We start from the raw sequence: 12,863 nt of genomic DNA on the forward strand, positions 1-12,863 counted from the left end.
TAAAAAAAAGTTACTTAGACAAATAAAATCAATCATACTGGAAAATATTCACTTATTATGTATGCATATAGCACAAGTGTATGTAAATGATTGTGTCAAAAGTGTAATATAATGCCGCACATGCCAGAACAAGAGCAATTATTCATTACCATTAACTCTACACTGGTGAGCTGTACAGACATTTAAAGCATCTATTCATTTTACAGTACAGTAATCTTCACTGACGGATCCCAAATACCCCGTCTGGGCACCTTCGTCAGAACTGCATCTTCTGTTCTCCAAACACACCCTCAGCCGGCAGACTCGCCATAACCAGCCCTTAATCCCCAATCACGAGGCAAACCACACAGATGTTGAGGGTTAAACATGCACAGCATAAACTCTTTAATAACCACTTAAGCCCCAGACCATTTGGCTGGCCAAAGACCAGACCGCTTTTTGCGACTCGGCACTGTGTCGCTTTAACTGACAATTGCGCGGTCGAGCGACGTGGCTCCCAAACAAAATTGGTGTCCTTTTTTTCCCCACAAATAGAGTTTTCTTTAGGTGGTATTTTATCACCTCTGTGTTTATTTTTTGCTCTATAAACAAAAAAAAGCAACAATGTTTTAAAAAAAGCATTATTTTTAACTGCCATTAGCCAGGAGGTTTAGGGGTAGGAGGCCAGCCCACAGCCCCCTCCTAAACACAGAGACAGCGGGTTCTGTCACAGTGACCATTTCACAAGCTCACAGAGTTTTGAGGCTTGACATATTTGGCAACTATTTTCTCATACCCAAAGGGGCATAATGAAGAGAAGAATCAAGCTGCACAATACCAAGGCTTTTGCAAACAGCAACAGTGAGCTTTTCCACATTAGAAGGTCTCTCTTCAATATAGTGGCCATCTAGAGAAGAAAAATCTTCTAGTTTCCTCCAGTACTGCCTCTACGTCTTCTTAATTCTCTTCTGTGTCTGCCTTGTGTAGGGCAGGCATATTGGGATCTGACTTAGGTACAGAAATGGAATTAGAAAAAGACGGGGCGTTTGAGACCATATCGAAGGTGGCTATATTAGGTTCCATTCACATTAGCGCGTCTCCAAGGTCACATGACTTCCAGCGCAACTCTCGAGAGTGACTTTGATCCGAATTTACATTCTCTGGACCAAAGTCATATCAAAAGTTGCACCAAAGTAGTCCAAGCTCCTTTTTTTAAGTCGTACTGATTTGAACTGTGCCATTGAAAACAATGGACTGGGACTTGTCAAGTCGCACAGGTGTGAATGGAGCCCTAAGATCATTATTGGTTAGAGGAATTGTGACCTAGATGCACAAAATTCAGCTTTTGCCAAATAGGCCACTTATGTGCCTGAAATAGAAGCCAGAATCAGATGCCGAGACTGTGATTAAAGTGGGAAGTTCTCACAAAGCAGAGGTTGCATCGGACAGCTGAGCTGCAGAGAGAGACGTCTGTACATACAAAGAGCAGCAGTCCAAAGTTGCAGACTCCAACCACTACGTTAGGTAAAGTAAGGACATGTTTACACTTGCATTGAGCATCTGAGGAGCAATCCAGGGAAATTGCTTTCAGAGGGGGTTTGACAGGTGGCGAAGAGGTGTTTTGTCTTCACAATTGTGCCATAACCACACTGCACCACCCACCATCTGGAGGAAAGTGACTCGCTTGGTTGCCACTACCAATCTCAGAAAGAAGGGAGTTCACTGTGATTGAAAAAACCAAACAGGTTACAGTGTGTGGAGTTACTGTTGAGCTTCTGGGAACTTTGTTGGAAAATATATTTTATATATATTATACATATACATACACACACACACACATATACGTGTCACTTACTACTGATCCCTCAGCTCTGAATCATCTACTACTACTACTAACCTCTACAACACCTACTCCCAAACCTCTGAACTTTGCATTACTTACTACTGAACCCCTCCACTGTGTGCCTTTAAGCCACAGCCAGCATTCAGGGCAATGAAAAATTGCACCCAGTTTTGCTGCGACGCTTGGCACCGCACTTTTTCTAAGAAAATGCCCCTTTCCTCAGCTCATCCATTCCAGATGCTTGTATGTGACATCACATGTGGGCTGGATGCAAGTGGTGGATCAGCGGGGATGAGTGTGCTGGGACAGGTAGATGTGTCTCCTCTCTGTTTCCTTGCACCACTCTGCATATCACACATATCATAGATGAGAAGAGGGTACAGCAGTGGAGCAGATGAGCGGGGGGGGGTGGGGTTCAGAGGTGGGACAGAAGAGCAGGAAGGTACGATGGTGGAGCAGAAGTGCAGGGGGTACAGTGGTGGAACAGATGAGAAGGGAAGTGATGAGGTAGATGAGCAGGTGATTACAGCGGTAGGATAGAGGAGCAAGGGGGGGGGGTTCAGTGATGGGCCAGATGATAAGAGGGTTATAGTGGTGGTACAGATGAGCAGGGGGTTACACTGGTAGGGCAAAATAGCAGGGGGGGTACAGAGGTGGGGCGTAATGAAAAGGGGGTTATGCGGTGGGACAGAAGAACGCGGTACAGCAGTGGGGAAGATGTTAAGGGAGTTACAGTGGTTTGACAAAAGTGCAGGCAATACAGTGGTGGGAGAGATGAGAAGGGGCTTCAGTGGTGAGACAAAAGAGCACAGTACAGTCATAGGGCAGATGAGCAGGGGGTTACAGTAGTAGGGCAGATGAGTTCAGTGTTAGGACAGGTGAGAAGGTGGTTCAGCGGTGAGACAGAAAAGCATGGGGGTACAGCTGTGGAGCAGATGTGCAGAGAGATAAAGTGGTGGGACAAATGAGAAACGGGGTACATTGTTGGGGAAGATGAGCAGGGGGTACAGAGGTGGGGCAGATGTGCAGGGTAGTACAGTGAGGGGACAGATGAGCAGTGGGAGGACAGATTTGCGGGGGGTACAGTGATCTGAAGTGTGAAGTTGCAAGAATTGGGGCTCATCTACAGACTGGAAATACAGGAATTGAAGCTGATCTAAGGCATGAAAGTGCAGGATGTTAATTAGTCCATATTACTCCAGAAGTTTACAGCATTTACTTTATAAAAAATCATTTTCGTGATTGAGAGTATGAAGTTAAATTGTTTTGTTATAAAATCGGCACGCTCAATTTCTTTGAACACAAAACTTTGCCTACCCCTGATCTAAAAAGAACCAAGAGATACATTGTTGACAGCTCTGATCGGTTCTGTACTTGTTTAACATGAATCAGGAAAATGCTGTATTAAAGTGGAACTCCACCCCAAAAAAAGTAATTAATGTGCATAAAATAACATTTTAAAAAATTTGGATTTTTTACTCACCTTCAAAATCTTCCTCCTTAATCGCCAAGGCTTGTTTCGTCACTTCCCTCGGCGACTCCATTCGCTACTGCGCCTGGGAGATGTTTGTCACCATTTCCCAGCAGTCAGTTGGGCAGCGCCGAGAGCTAGGTTGCCATAACAAAGGGGCGGGCCCTTCTGACGATGCCGCCCGTTCTTATGGCAACCGGTATACTTTACAGCGCCGATACGGCACATCACTGCGCGAAAACGGGGAGAGAACGGGTGGTGCATGCTGGTCCAGCAGCAGCACAGGGCCCCCGGAACTGTATGCTTGTAGGCTTCACATGTCCACAAGCAAAATGAAAAAACGGACAAGACAAATTATATAACTTAATTTTTTATATTACAGCGGACATCAGGGGAAGAAATCTACTAAACAAGTGAATGTTATATTGTAATGTTCTGACCTTTAGAAGTGTTTACAAAAAAAAAAAATGTGAACATGCCATTGGAACTCCACTTTAAGATTGTGAGGGGGGTTGATTCGCGATCAGTATTTTTAAACGATTAATCATGCAGCTCTAGCCGCACCGCAATGAAAAACACTGCACCCGCAGCATATGTATTTCCCTGTACCGGGTGCCTTTGCAGCTTAGGGGGGAGTGGTAAAACACAACTCGGCCACAAGTGTAATCTAGGCCTTAGACCCCTTTCACACTGGGGTGCTTTGCAGGCGCTACAGCCTGAGGGCTTTCACACTGAAGCGGTGCGCTGGCAGGATGGTAAAGCAGTTGAAATCAATGGGGCAGCACGGCTATACCACTGGCATAGCGCCCCCACCCCAGTGTGAAAGGGGTCTTAGACACACTGGGGTTGATTTACTAAAACTGGAGTACTCAGAACCACCTGGTGCAGCTGTGCTGTAGCCAATCCCTTTCTTACTTCAGCTTGTTTAATTAAGTGGATGTTGAGCCAAAATCTCTAACTCTAAACCTACTCTCTGCCACTTTTAAACTTAATTTATCTAGCCCTGTAAAGAAAAAAAAAATGAAAAATGACTCTGCACTTCTCTTCTCTGAAGTCGATCCAGTCCAGTCTCTGGCAGCAGATGCCATGTACAGAGAAAGCAGACAACGGCTGTGAAATGCCTGGGAAGTGACGTCACCCATAGAGTTACTATGTGGCTTCTGTTGTCTTTTGCCTCTCCTACACACTCCCACACATTAAAGCTGCCGCTGACAGCTCAGTGTGGGACCAGACAGGCTGCAGAATAGGTAAGTGAAGTTATCTGTTCTTTACAGGGTTAGATAGATTCGGTTTAGAATGTGGCAGAGAGTAGGTTTTGCGTTAAATAGGTTTTGGCTGAACTTCCACTTTAAGCTTTGACAATAAAACCTGGAGGGCCAACGAACACTGATGCATGTACATTTCCATCCATTTTAGTCACATTTTAACACGCACTGAGGTTTATTAACATGCATGTGCAGCATTATTTTGTGAATAGGACACATTGGAAATGTTTTTTCAGACGCCCTTCCTTTGATCTGAATTTTACAGCTGCGCTAAAAACGCAGATCAACGCACTGGTGTGGATTGGCCTGGAAGCAGAGCTGCACCAGATTCTACACACTCCAGTTTTATTACATTTCCCCCATAGTTAGATTACATTATATGAAGTATATCTTTAGCCAAAATCTTTTGTTTCATATTTGGATGGAGTGTGGAAGGGTTAGAATATCTGTCAGGTTATAAATGCTGTTATCAGATAAACTTGCTCAATGCGTGTTAGAACACAAGAAAGCTTCACCTTATTAACCACTTGAGCTCTGAAAGTTTACCCCCCCCTTCATGACCAGGCCATTTTTTGCGATACGTTACTTTAACTGACAGTTGCGTGGTCATGCAACGCTGATATTTTATTACTAGTGATGGCGGTGATCAGCGACTTAAAGCGTGACTGGTACAGTGCAGCGGCCAACTCAGACACCAAGTGACACTTTTTGGGGACCAGTGACACCAATACAGTGATCAAAATATGCAAGTCACTGTGCTGACACTGGCTGGGAAGGGGTTAACATCAGGGGCGATCAAGGGGTTAACTGTGTGCCTAACCTTGTGTACACTGTGGGAGGTTCTTCTACTATGGGAAGGCAGAGATCCGCATTTCTGCTTTGCAGGAACATAGGATCACAACCTTCCCTTCTCACAGAACGGCAAACTGCCAAACGATCGGCGGGCCCCAGTGGACATTGCTTCTGCTGGACCCGCTGTGTCCAATCACAGTGGGAGCAGGTCAGCAGCAGCAGCGTGTGCCCCAGAAGTGCAGGATCAGGTACAGGTACGCGATCCTGCCCAGGAGAGCCGCCTTGCCACTGTGTATATACAGTAAGCGAGAAAGTGGTTAATGTGACCGACAAGATCATCAGTATATGGACATACAGTGAAAAACCCCAGGGATCAGACCTGTTTTCTTAGATAATGCAGAATATATGTTCAATTGGGCATATTCTTGATATATACACCATTGATCAGAAGTGTGTTGTGTTATAATCCATCATATGATGGGAAACGTGCAAAATAGGAATCAGTGACTTACGCTCTGGTCTGGGGGAATCCCATCTCTAGGAGACTCTCTAGCGTTGAACACTGCGACATTTCTGGAGGAAGAAAATATGTATATCTGTGAATTCTTCTCCAGCAAAAATATAAAATTTCCACACAAAACAAAATACGACATGTGATGCCATTCATGCATACTGGACACAATCCTAGACACATCTTTCTTCAGGCAGCAGAAAAACTCTGGATGCCGGTAAACGTGTGTACCGTGTTTAGCAGCGTCCAGGGCTTGGGTGCAAATTCATTTCAGTGGCCAGAATAAAAATGTATTCTAGCCACTGAAATGAAAGTGTTAACTCCCAGTGTTTTTCTGTTAAAACTCTCATCTCCTGAACGGAATTCTTCTGTGTTCAGAGGAGGAACATTTACTGCCTCCAAATGCTGCTGCCCCTCAACTGCTGTCAATCAGCGGGGCCGAATCCTGCTGTCTGTGTCAATGGATGCAGCAGCAGGACTCGGGAGCGTGCCCACTTGGGTGTCCTCTTGGAATGCCGGTCTCCGAGGGGGCACTCGATGCGGGTAGGAGCCAGGAGCGCCGCTCAGGACCCCAGAAGAGGAGGACCAGGGGCCACCCTGTGCAAAACCCTTGCACAGAGGAGGTGAGTAAAACATTTTTTTAAATAACACACAACAAACTTTTACAACCCCTTTAAGCTTTGACAATAAAACCTGGAAGCCGATTGGCTAGCATGCACAGCTGCACCAGATTTTGCACTCTGTTTTTAGGAATTCAACCCCCATAAGCTTTTATCGAGTCGAGTTAGGAGCTTTGGCAAAAAGTGCCCAAAGCTCCCAAAAGTCAAAAACATGGGTTTAGGAGCAGCAGTGTGCATGAGGCCTTAGGCCCAATTCACATTGCAACGCAGAGCGACAGGAGTGATTCACCGCTCTGCATTGCTGTCTTGTACGGCTTTTTTTTTGTTCTATGAGCTTTATTTGAAGTGTACAAAATGTTCACTTTATACATTGCATTGCCTTACATTGCGGTGCGTTTCGAACCACTGTGCTACAATAAAAATGCAGCACTAAGCTGTGATGCAGTGTGAACTACTGTTTCCTGTGTGTCCCTTTGGTGACAGACGATTTACTTTGCGACACTGCACATAGTGTGAATTAGCCCCAATTCTACTTGGCTGATTAAAAAGAAAGTAAACTTCTGCAGCAGTGCTTTGCTGTGGGTTTAACCCTTTCTTGGCCACCCCCGCTAGCGGCTGAAAACAGCGCAACTTTACCACCGACGCCCCCCGCAGCTCAGTGTAAAAGGGCTCTAAACTTACAGCCAGAGAATTTCACTCTCTAGATGTGCAAAGCTGGTAGAGACATCCCCAAAAAGACTTGCAGCTGTAATTGCAGTGAAAGGCGGTTCTACAAAGTAATGACTCAGGGGGGCGGAATACAAATGCATAGTTGCCAACAGTCCCGACATTCACACCCTTGTCCTAGTCTGTCCATGTCCCAGGAACAAAATCAGGAGAAATTGGCTGTCTCGATATTCGGTAGGCGACCCATCACTGGCCACAGCTTCCGGCTGTGAAAACATGGCCGCATGATCTCCCTCCGGGTAGCAGGTCTCTTCCTTGTGTACAGTGAAGAGGCCACCACACCGTGCAGCTAATTGGCTTCTCTCTTTAGTGTACAAGCAGAGCAATTTGCTTGTACACTGAAGCCGATTAGCTGCCCCTCCCCCCTCCCCTCTCCACTGTACACAAGGAAGAGACCTGCTAGCCGGAGGGAGATCCCATGGGAACCACAGAGCTGCCATCCGCACCCCCCCCTCCCCTTAATTCTTAGTGAGCCTGTTGCAGGCGAGTGGCCATGAGGTGATCTGCTGGTCATTCTTTGTGTTGGGGGTGGGGGTACACATCAAGTCCTGTACCATGTCCGCACCCTCTGACCAGCTCCTATACCATGTCCGCATCCTTCTCTGACTGTCTCCTGTACCATGTCCGCACCCTTCTATGAATGTCTCATGTACCATGTCCGCAGGAGAGCGGAGATCTGACAGGGTGGTCCCTGCACAGTGTGCAGGGACCGCCCTGTCATCTGCCGGCTCAGCGGGGATCAACGGAGAGAACCCTGCAGAGCAAGCGGATGTTCACGGGGCGGATCATCACAGATCCGTCCCGTGTGAAAGGGGCCTAAGCCACATCTACAAATAAATGCCCCACCCCTAACTAAAATAAATCTCCCCTACATACAAAAAAAGTGCAATCAATTTTTTTCAGAATGTTGGCAACTATGCAAATGCACGCCACAATTTTCAGATATTTGTAAAAAAATTTGGAAAACCACTTATCGTTTTTCTGCCACTTCACAATTATGTGCCACTTTGTGTTAGTCTATCGCATATGAATTTGTCGGCCATTATTGGCACCTTTAGTGCATGAAAACGTCAAGAAAAATGTACCCCTTTAAATTCTATACAAGTCTTCACACTGGTCTGTTGAGGTGTTAATAATCTTGCTTGCTGCATTCATCAGTTTGTATTGCTGTCTGTGCCCCATTAAGATTTTCACCCTCTCCATTTGTCCCGTTTCATTCTCATTGAAAGTGAAAGTAAAAGAAAATCCCAAATTTTGGGTTGTCCCCAGAAAAGTAATAGAGGGGAAATCATCCAACAGGGACACTAGTTCTGGTGATCTGGGGGTCCTCAATGAATTCCCTTAATTTGCACGGATTTTCTCTCACTACCTGTTTGGCTATGGGACAGGAAGTGAAGGGAAATCACTGCAATTGGGCACAGATGGCAAAAAAACGAGTAGGGCCCTCCTGTACCTTTTGTATTGAACTGTACTGTAATTGTGTTGTCCCCACTTTACATTGTAAAGCGCAGCGTAAACTGTTGGTGCTATATAAATTGTGTATAATAATAGTAAAACATTTTTTTTATGCCAGTAAATACCTTATACAGCCCACTTCCTGTTTCTTGTCTGGTCATTAGCCTAGGCTTATGACATCATGCACAGCGCTCACTCTCCTGAGAGTTTGCCAGGAGGGGGGGTGAGTCATTAAAGGACCAATGAGAGCTGCAGGTGTGTGTCTGTAAATCCAAGAAGCAAACAGGCAGCAGCTTCAGCTGCCCACAGTTAAAATGGATGCCGCTAGACTCAGTGGAGTGAGATTTCCGCAGCATACTTGGCAAGTAAAGAATCACAGTATATATAAAATGGCAAATATGTTTTTATTACAAATTATATGAGCAGACTGCAGTTCACTGCTTGCCAACCAGCTGCCATCATTATACGACAGCAGGTTGGCTCTTCTGCATGTTCGCCAGCAACCTGCTACTACAGTGGCAGAATGGGGATCTGCCAGTGTAAACAAGCAGATCCCCGTTCTGACAGGAGACATTACAGAGATCTACTGTTCCCAGTCATAGAGACCAGTGATCTCTGTCACGTCCCTGCCAGCCCATCCCCCCTACAGTTAGAACACACCCATCGAACACAGTTAAGCCCTTGATCGCTCCCTAGTGTTAACCCCTTCCCTGCCAGTGTCTATTTTACATTGATCAGTTCATTTTTATAGCACTGACCAATGTAATAATGTCACTGGTTCCCAAAAGGGTGTCATTTTGAAGTTCAGATATGTCCGCTGCAATGTCGCAGTACTGCTAAATATGGCAGAACGCTGCCATAACAATTTAAAAAAAAATGTAAAGTCCCTAAATCTATCCCATAGTTTGTAGACATGATAACTTTTGCGCAAACCAATCGATATATGCCTATTGGGATTATTTTTTTTCCCCTTTACCAAAAATATGTAGAAGAATATATAATCGTCCTAAACTGATGAATAAATTTATATATTTTTTCCAGCTATTATAGTAAAAAAAAAAAAAATATTTTCTTCAAAATTGTCACTCGTTTATAGCACAAAAAACAAACCGCAGAGGTGATCAAATACCACCAAAAGAAAACTATTTGTGGCAGAAAAAAAACCAACCCAAACACTATTTGTGTTTGGGTACCGTGTCGCGCCACTGTGCAATTGTCAGTTAAAGCGACGCAGTGCTGTGACAAATGGCCCGAGCATTAAAGGGGTGTTTCGGCCGCAATTTATTTTTTATTTTTTAAAGTTAGCAGCTACATACACTGTAGCTGCTGACTTTTAATAAGGACACTTACCTGTCCAACGAGCCTGTGATGTCGGCCGATCCATCTATCAGATCTGGTGCTGGCGCCTCCATCTTAAAAAAGGGAAACAGGCAGTGGAGCCTTGCAGCTTCACTGCCCGTTTCCTACTGCGCATGCGTGACTAGCGCAGCGCTTTGTGAACGGCCCCGTTGTTTTCTGGCACACATGTCCCAGAAGGCAACGGGCCGCTCCCCGAAGAGGAAGTGCTGCGGAATAAGAAGAGGCAGATTAGGAAGACTCCCTAGCAACAGCGGTTTCAGATAGGTTAAAAAAAAAAAAAAAAAAAAGTTATTTAAGAATATTACCAACATTTTTTATTTTAGGGTGACACTCCACTTTAAGGGGGCAAATCCTTCCAGGGCTGAAGTGGTTTCATCTGCCATCATAAAGTAAGGCCCTGTCCCCTGTACACAGACTGAATGGAAGGTCCAGGTTTGTCCTATTACATAGTCTTAGTAAATCATAGGCACACTATACAATCTGATTGCACAATCACCTATATAATGCATGGGCCTGCCTGATCGGACAGATAGGTGTATCCTCCTATTAGACCATTTAGGTGAATGCATAGGAGATTGTACAGTGAATGGACACCTTAACGGAGATTGTACAACCTCATACAGTATATGGCCAGTGTAACAGCTCTGTCGGATAACCTGACCACAACACACCATTGATATACGAAGCAGACCCCAGCCATCCAGTATGGAGGGGACACAATACACAGAGAGCCATATCTATGGGACCATGTGTTCCCCACGCTTCATTAACCCCTCCCCCGCCGCAGCATGGCTCCCCCCGTGCCCGCAGCCTTCCGTATTTATTTCCAATCACCGCACACAGCTAGAAATAGAACGGAAAAAAAAGGCGCTAGTAGCATCACGTGACTTCACTCACCGTCGGCGTCTGCGAACCACGTGACAAAGCAAAATCGGAGGGGCGGGGTCAAGCACTTCCAGGTTACGGAAGCCGAGAGGGGGACCCGCCTCTCATTGTCTTGCGTACTACGTAATGTGACGTGTCGTTTGGGGGGTGTGTCTGTTGCTATTGGAAACTGGTACACAATTTACTCCGACGCAGTTCTGATGTTACTGGCGGTTAGGAAGGTTTGTTGTATGTTTTAGTATACAGAACAGGGAGGAGTAGACGCTGGTAGGATTGTGGTTTCCAAGGTAAACGTCGTGAGTGGAAAGAAATGAAGATGACCTGATATCATTTGATTGTACAATATCCTGTAGGTCTGTGAAGGCCTGTCTGAGGGGATACTTGTTGAAAGGTTTGTGTAAAGCCGATGTCCTGTTGAGAAATGTCCCCCATTGGATAGTGTCCGCTTCAATACTGTGCAGGCGTAATATGTAGGACAAAGGAGACGCCGAAAGTCTCCGAAGATGAACAGCGCCCGCGCACTTCATAGTACCTTCTGCCCGAGTCCAGGTTCAAGCCCCATCATCCAAGTGGACATAGAGTTAGAATAAAAATATGCCAAGCGAGGCCACGACCGAATCGTGACGAGCGGCCCTGTTACAGAGTGCTGTTTTACAACATCAGGAGCGCGTGAAAGGAAGGTACTATGAAGTGCGCAGGCACCGTTCATCTTCGGAGACTTTCGGCGTCTTCTTTGTCCTCCGTGGTGCTCAAACGCTGCGCAGTGTAGGACGGACACTATCCGCTGGGGGGACACTACTAGTCAGAACACCGGCCATACATTTTTTTTTTTTAAACAACAGGAGTGCTTTATTGTCAGTCATACACATACAATATAAAATGAAAAGAAGACAAGGGGTCAAACTACCGGCGCAGCCGGAGCATATTAGGGTGCAAAACACATTACATACATCAGTACAATTCACTCAGTAATACGAGGATACAAACTCAAATATAGGGGGCTCTACAGAGAACCAGCAACAACAACTACCCAGATGTCCATGGGAGCCAGATTCTATCAAATTTCCACGGACAGCCTCGATTGAGATACTTTATCTTATATAGAGGCAAAATATTGTTCACATTGTTCTCCCACTTAGTCACACTAGGAGGAGCAGGCGAAAACCACTTACAGATCATTTCTTTTTTGGCATAAAAAAGTAGATAGGAAATCAGCAACTTGGTGTAGTAGGGTTTATGTTCATCTGCGTGAATGCCTAACAAAGCCATCTCGGGAGTCCTGGGGACCTCCAACCCCAACCGGGTATTGAGATGATCAAACACCTCAGACCAGTATCTATGCAAGCGGCGGCAGTCCCAGAACATATGGAGGTAAGTTCCAAGCTCCGCCCCACATCTAGGACAGTGTGGGTCTCTGTTAGGGTAGATTCTTGCAAGTCGCACAGGGGTGTGATATACCCTGTGCAAAAACTTCGTTTGGATAAGTTTATCACCCGCAGAAATGACCAATTGGGGGCCCCTCTCCAAGCATTCCTCCCAATCCTCCTGCTCCAAAGATGGGATATTCTCCTTCCATTTGCCCCAGAGAGAGTCTACCTTATGAGAGTCTATCGGAAGTATAATCCGGTAGACATCCGATAAGGGTTTTTTGGGGCCCTCCCCCTCAAACAGCTCCTCCAGCGGGTTAGTCCGTAGATTCGGGGGTTCAGGGAACTGGGCCCTAGCTGCATGACGCAGCTGCGCATAGCGAAAGAACATCCAGCCAGGCAGTGCATGGGAGCGAGTCAGTTGGCCAAACGTTAGTAGGGTACCCGCCGGCATAACATCCCCCAGTGTCTTAATCCCGAATCGCACCCAGATCTGCGGGTCTGGAATTGTCCTAAAATGAGGAAGGTTAGGGTTATTCCAAAGGGGTTGGGCCGGAGACCAGCTACCTGGCTGCATGAACCTGCGCCCC

General features: G+C 45.9%; 1 protein-coding gene across 1 annotated transcript in view; it reads right to left on the reverse strand.

The window, feature by feature from the left end:
* Window positions 1-11,006, reverse strand: part of UBXN1 (UBX domain protein 1) — a 28,031-nt gene extending 17,025 nt beyond the window's left edge. The window contains exons 1-2 of the mRNA XM_077455860.1: window positions 10,919-11,006; window positions 5,863-5,923 (exon numbers count right to left, since the gene is read on the reverse strand). Coding sequence (XP_077311986.1) covers window positions 5,863-5,921 — 59 coding nt within the window. The 5' untranslated portion in view covers window positions 5,922-5,923; window positions 10,919-11,006. The remainder of the gene's footprint in view (window positions 1-5,862; window positions 5,924-10,918) is intronic.
* Window positions 11,007-12,863: the final 1,857 nt, after the last annotated feature.

The sequence above is a fragment of the Lithobates pipiens genome, unplaced genomic scaffold (assembly GCF_037356315.1).
Source record: "Lithobates pipiens isolate NorthernLeopardFrog02 unplaced genomic scaffold, aLitPip1_a1.2 Scaffold_10, whole genome shotgun sequence".
NCBI lineage: Eukaryota > Metazoa > Chordata > Amphibia > Anura > Ranidae > Lithobates > Lithobates pipiens.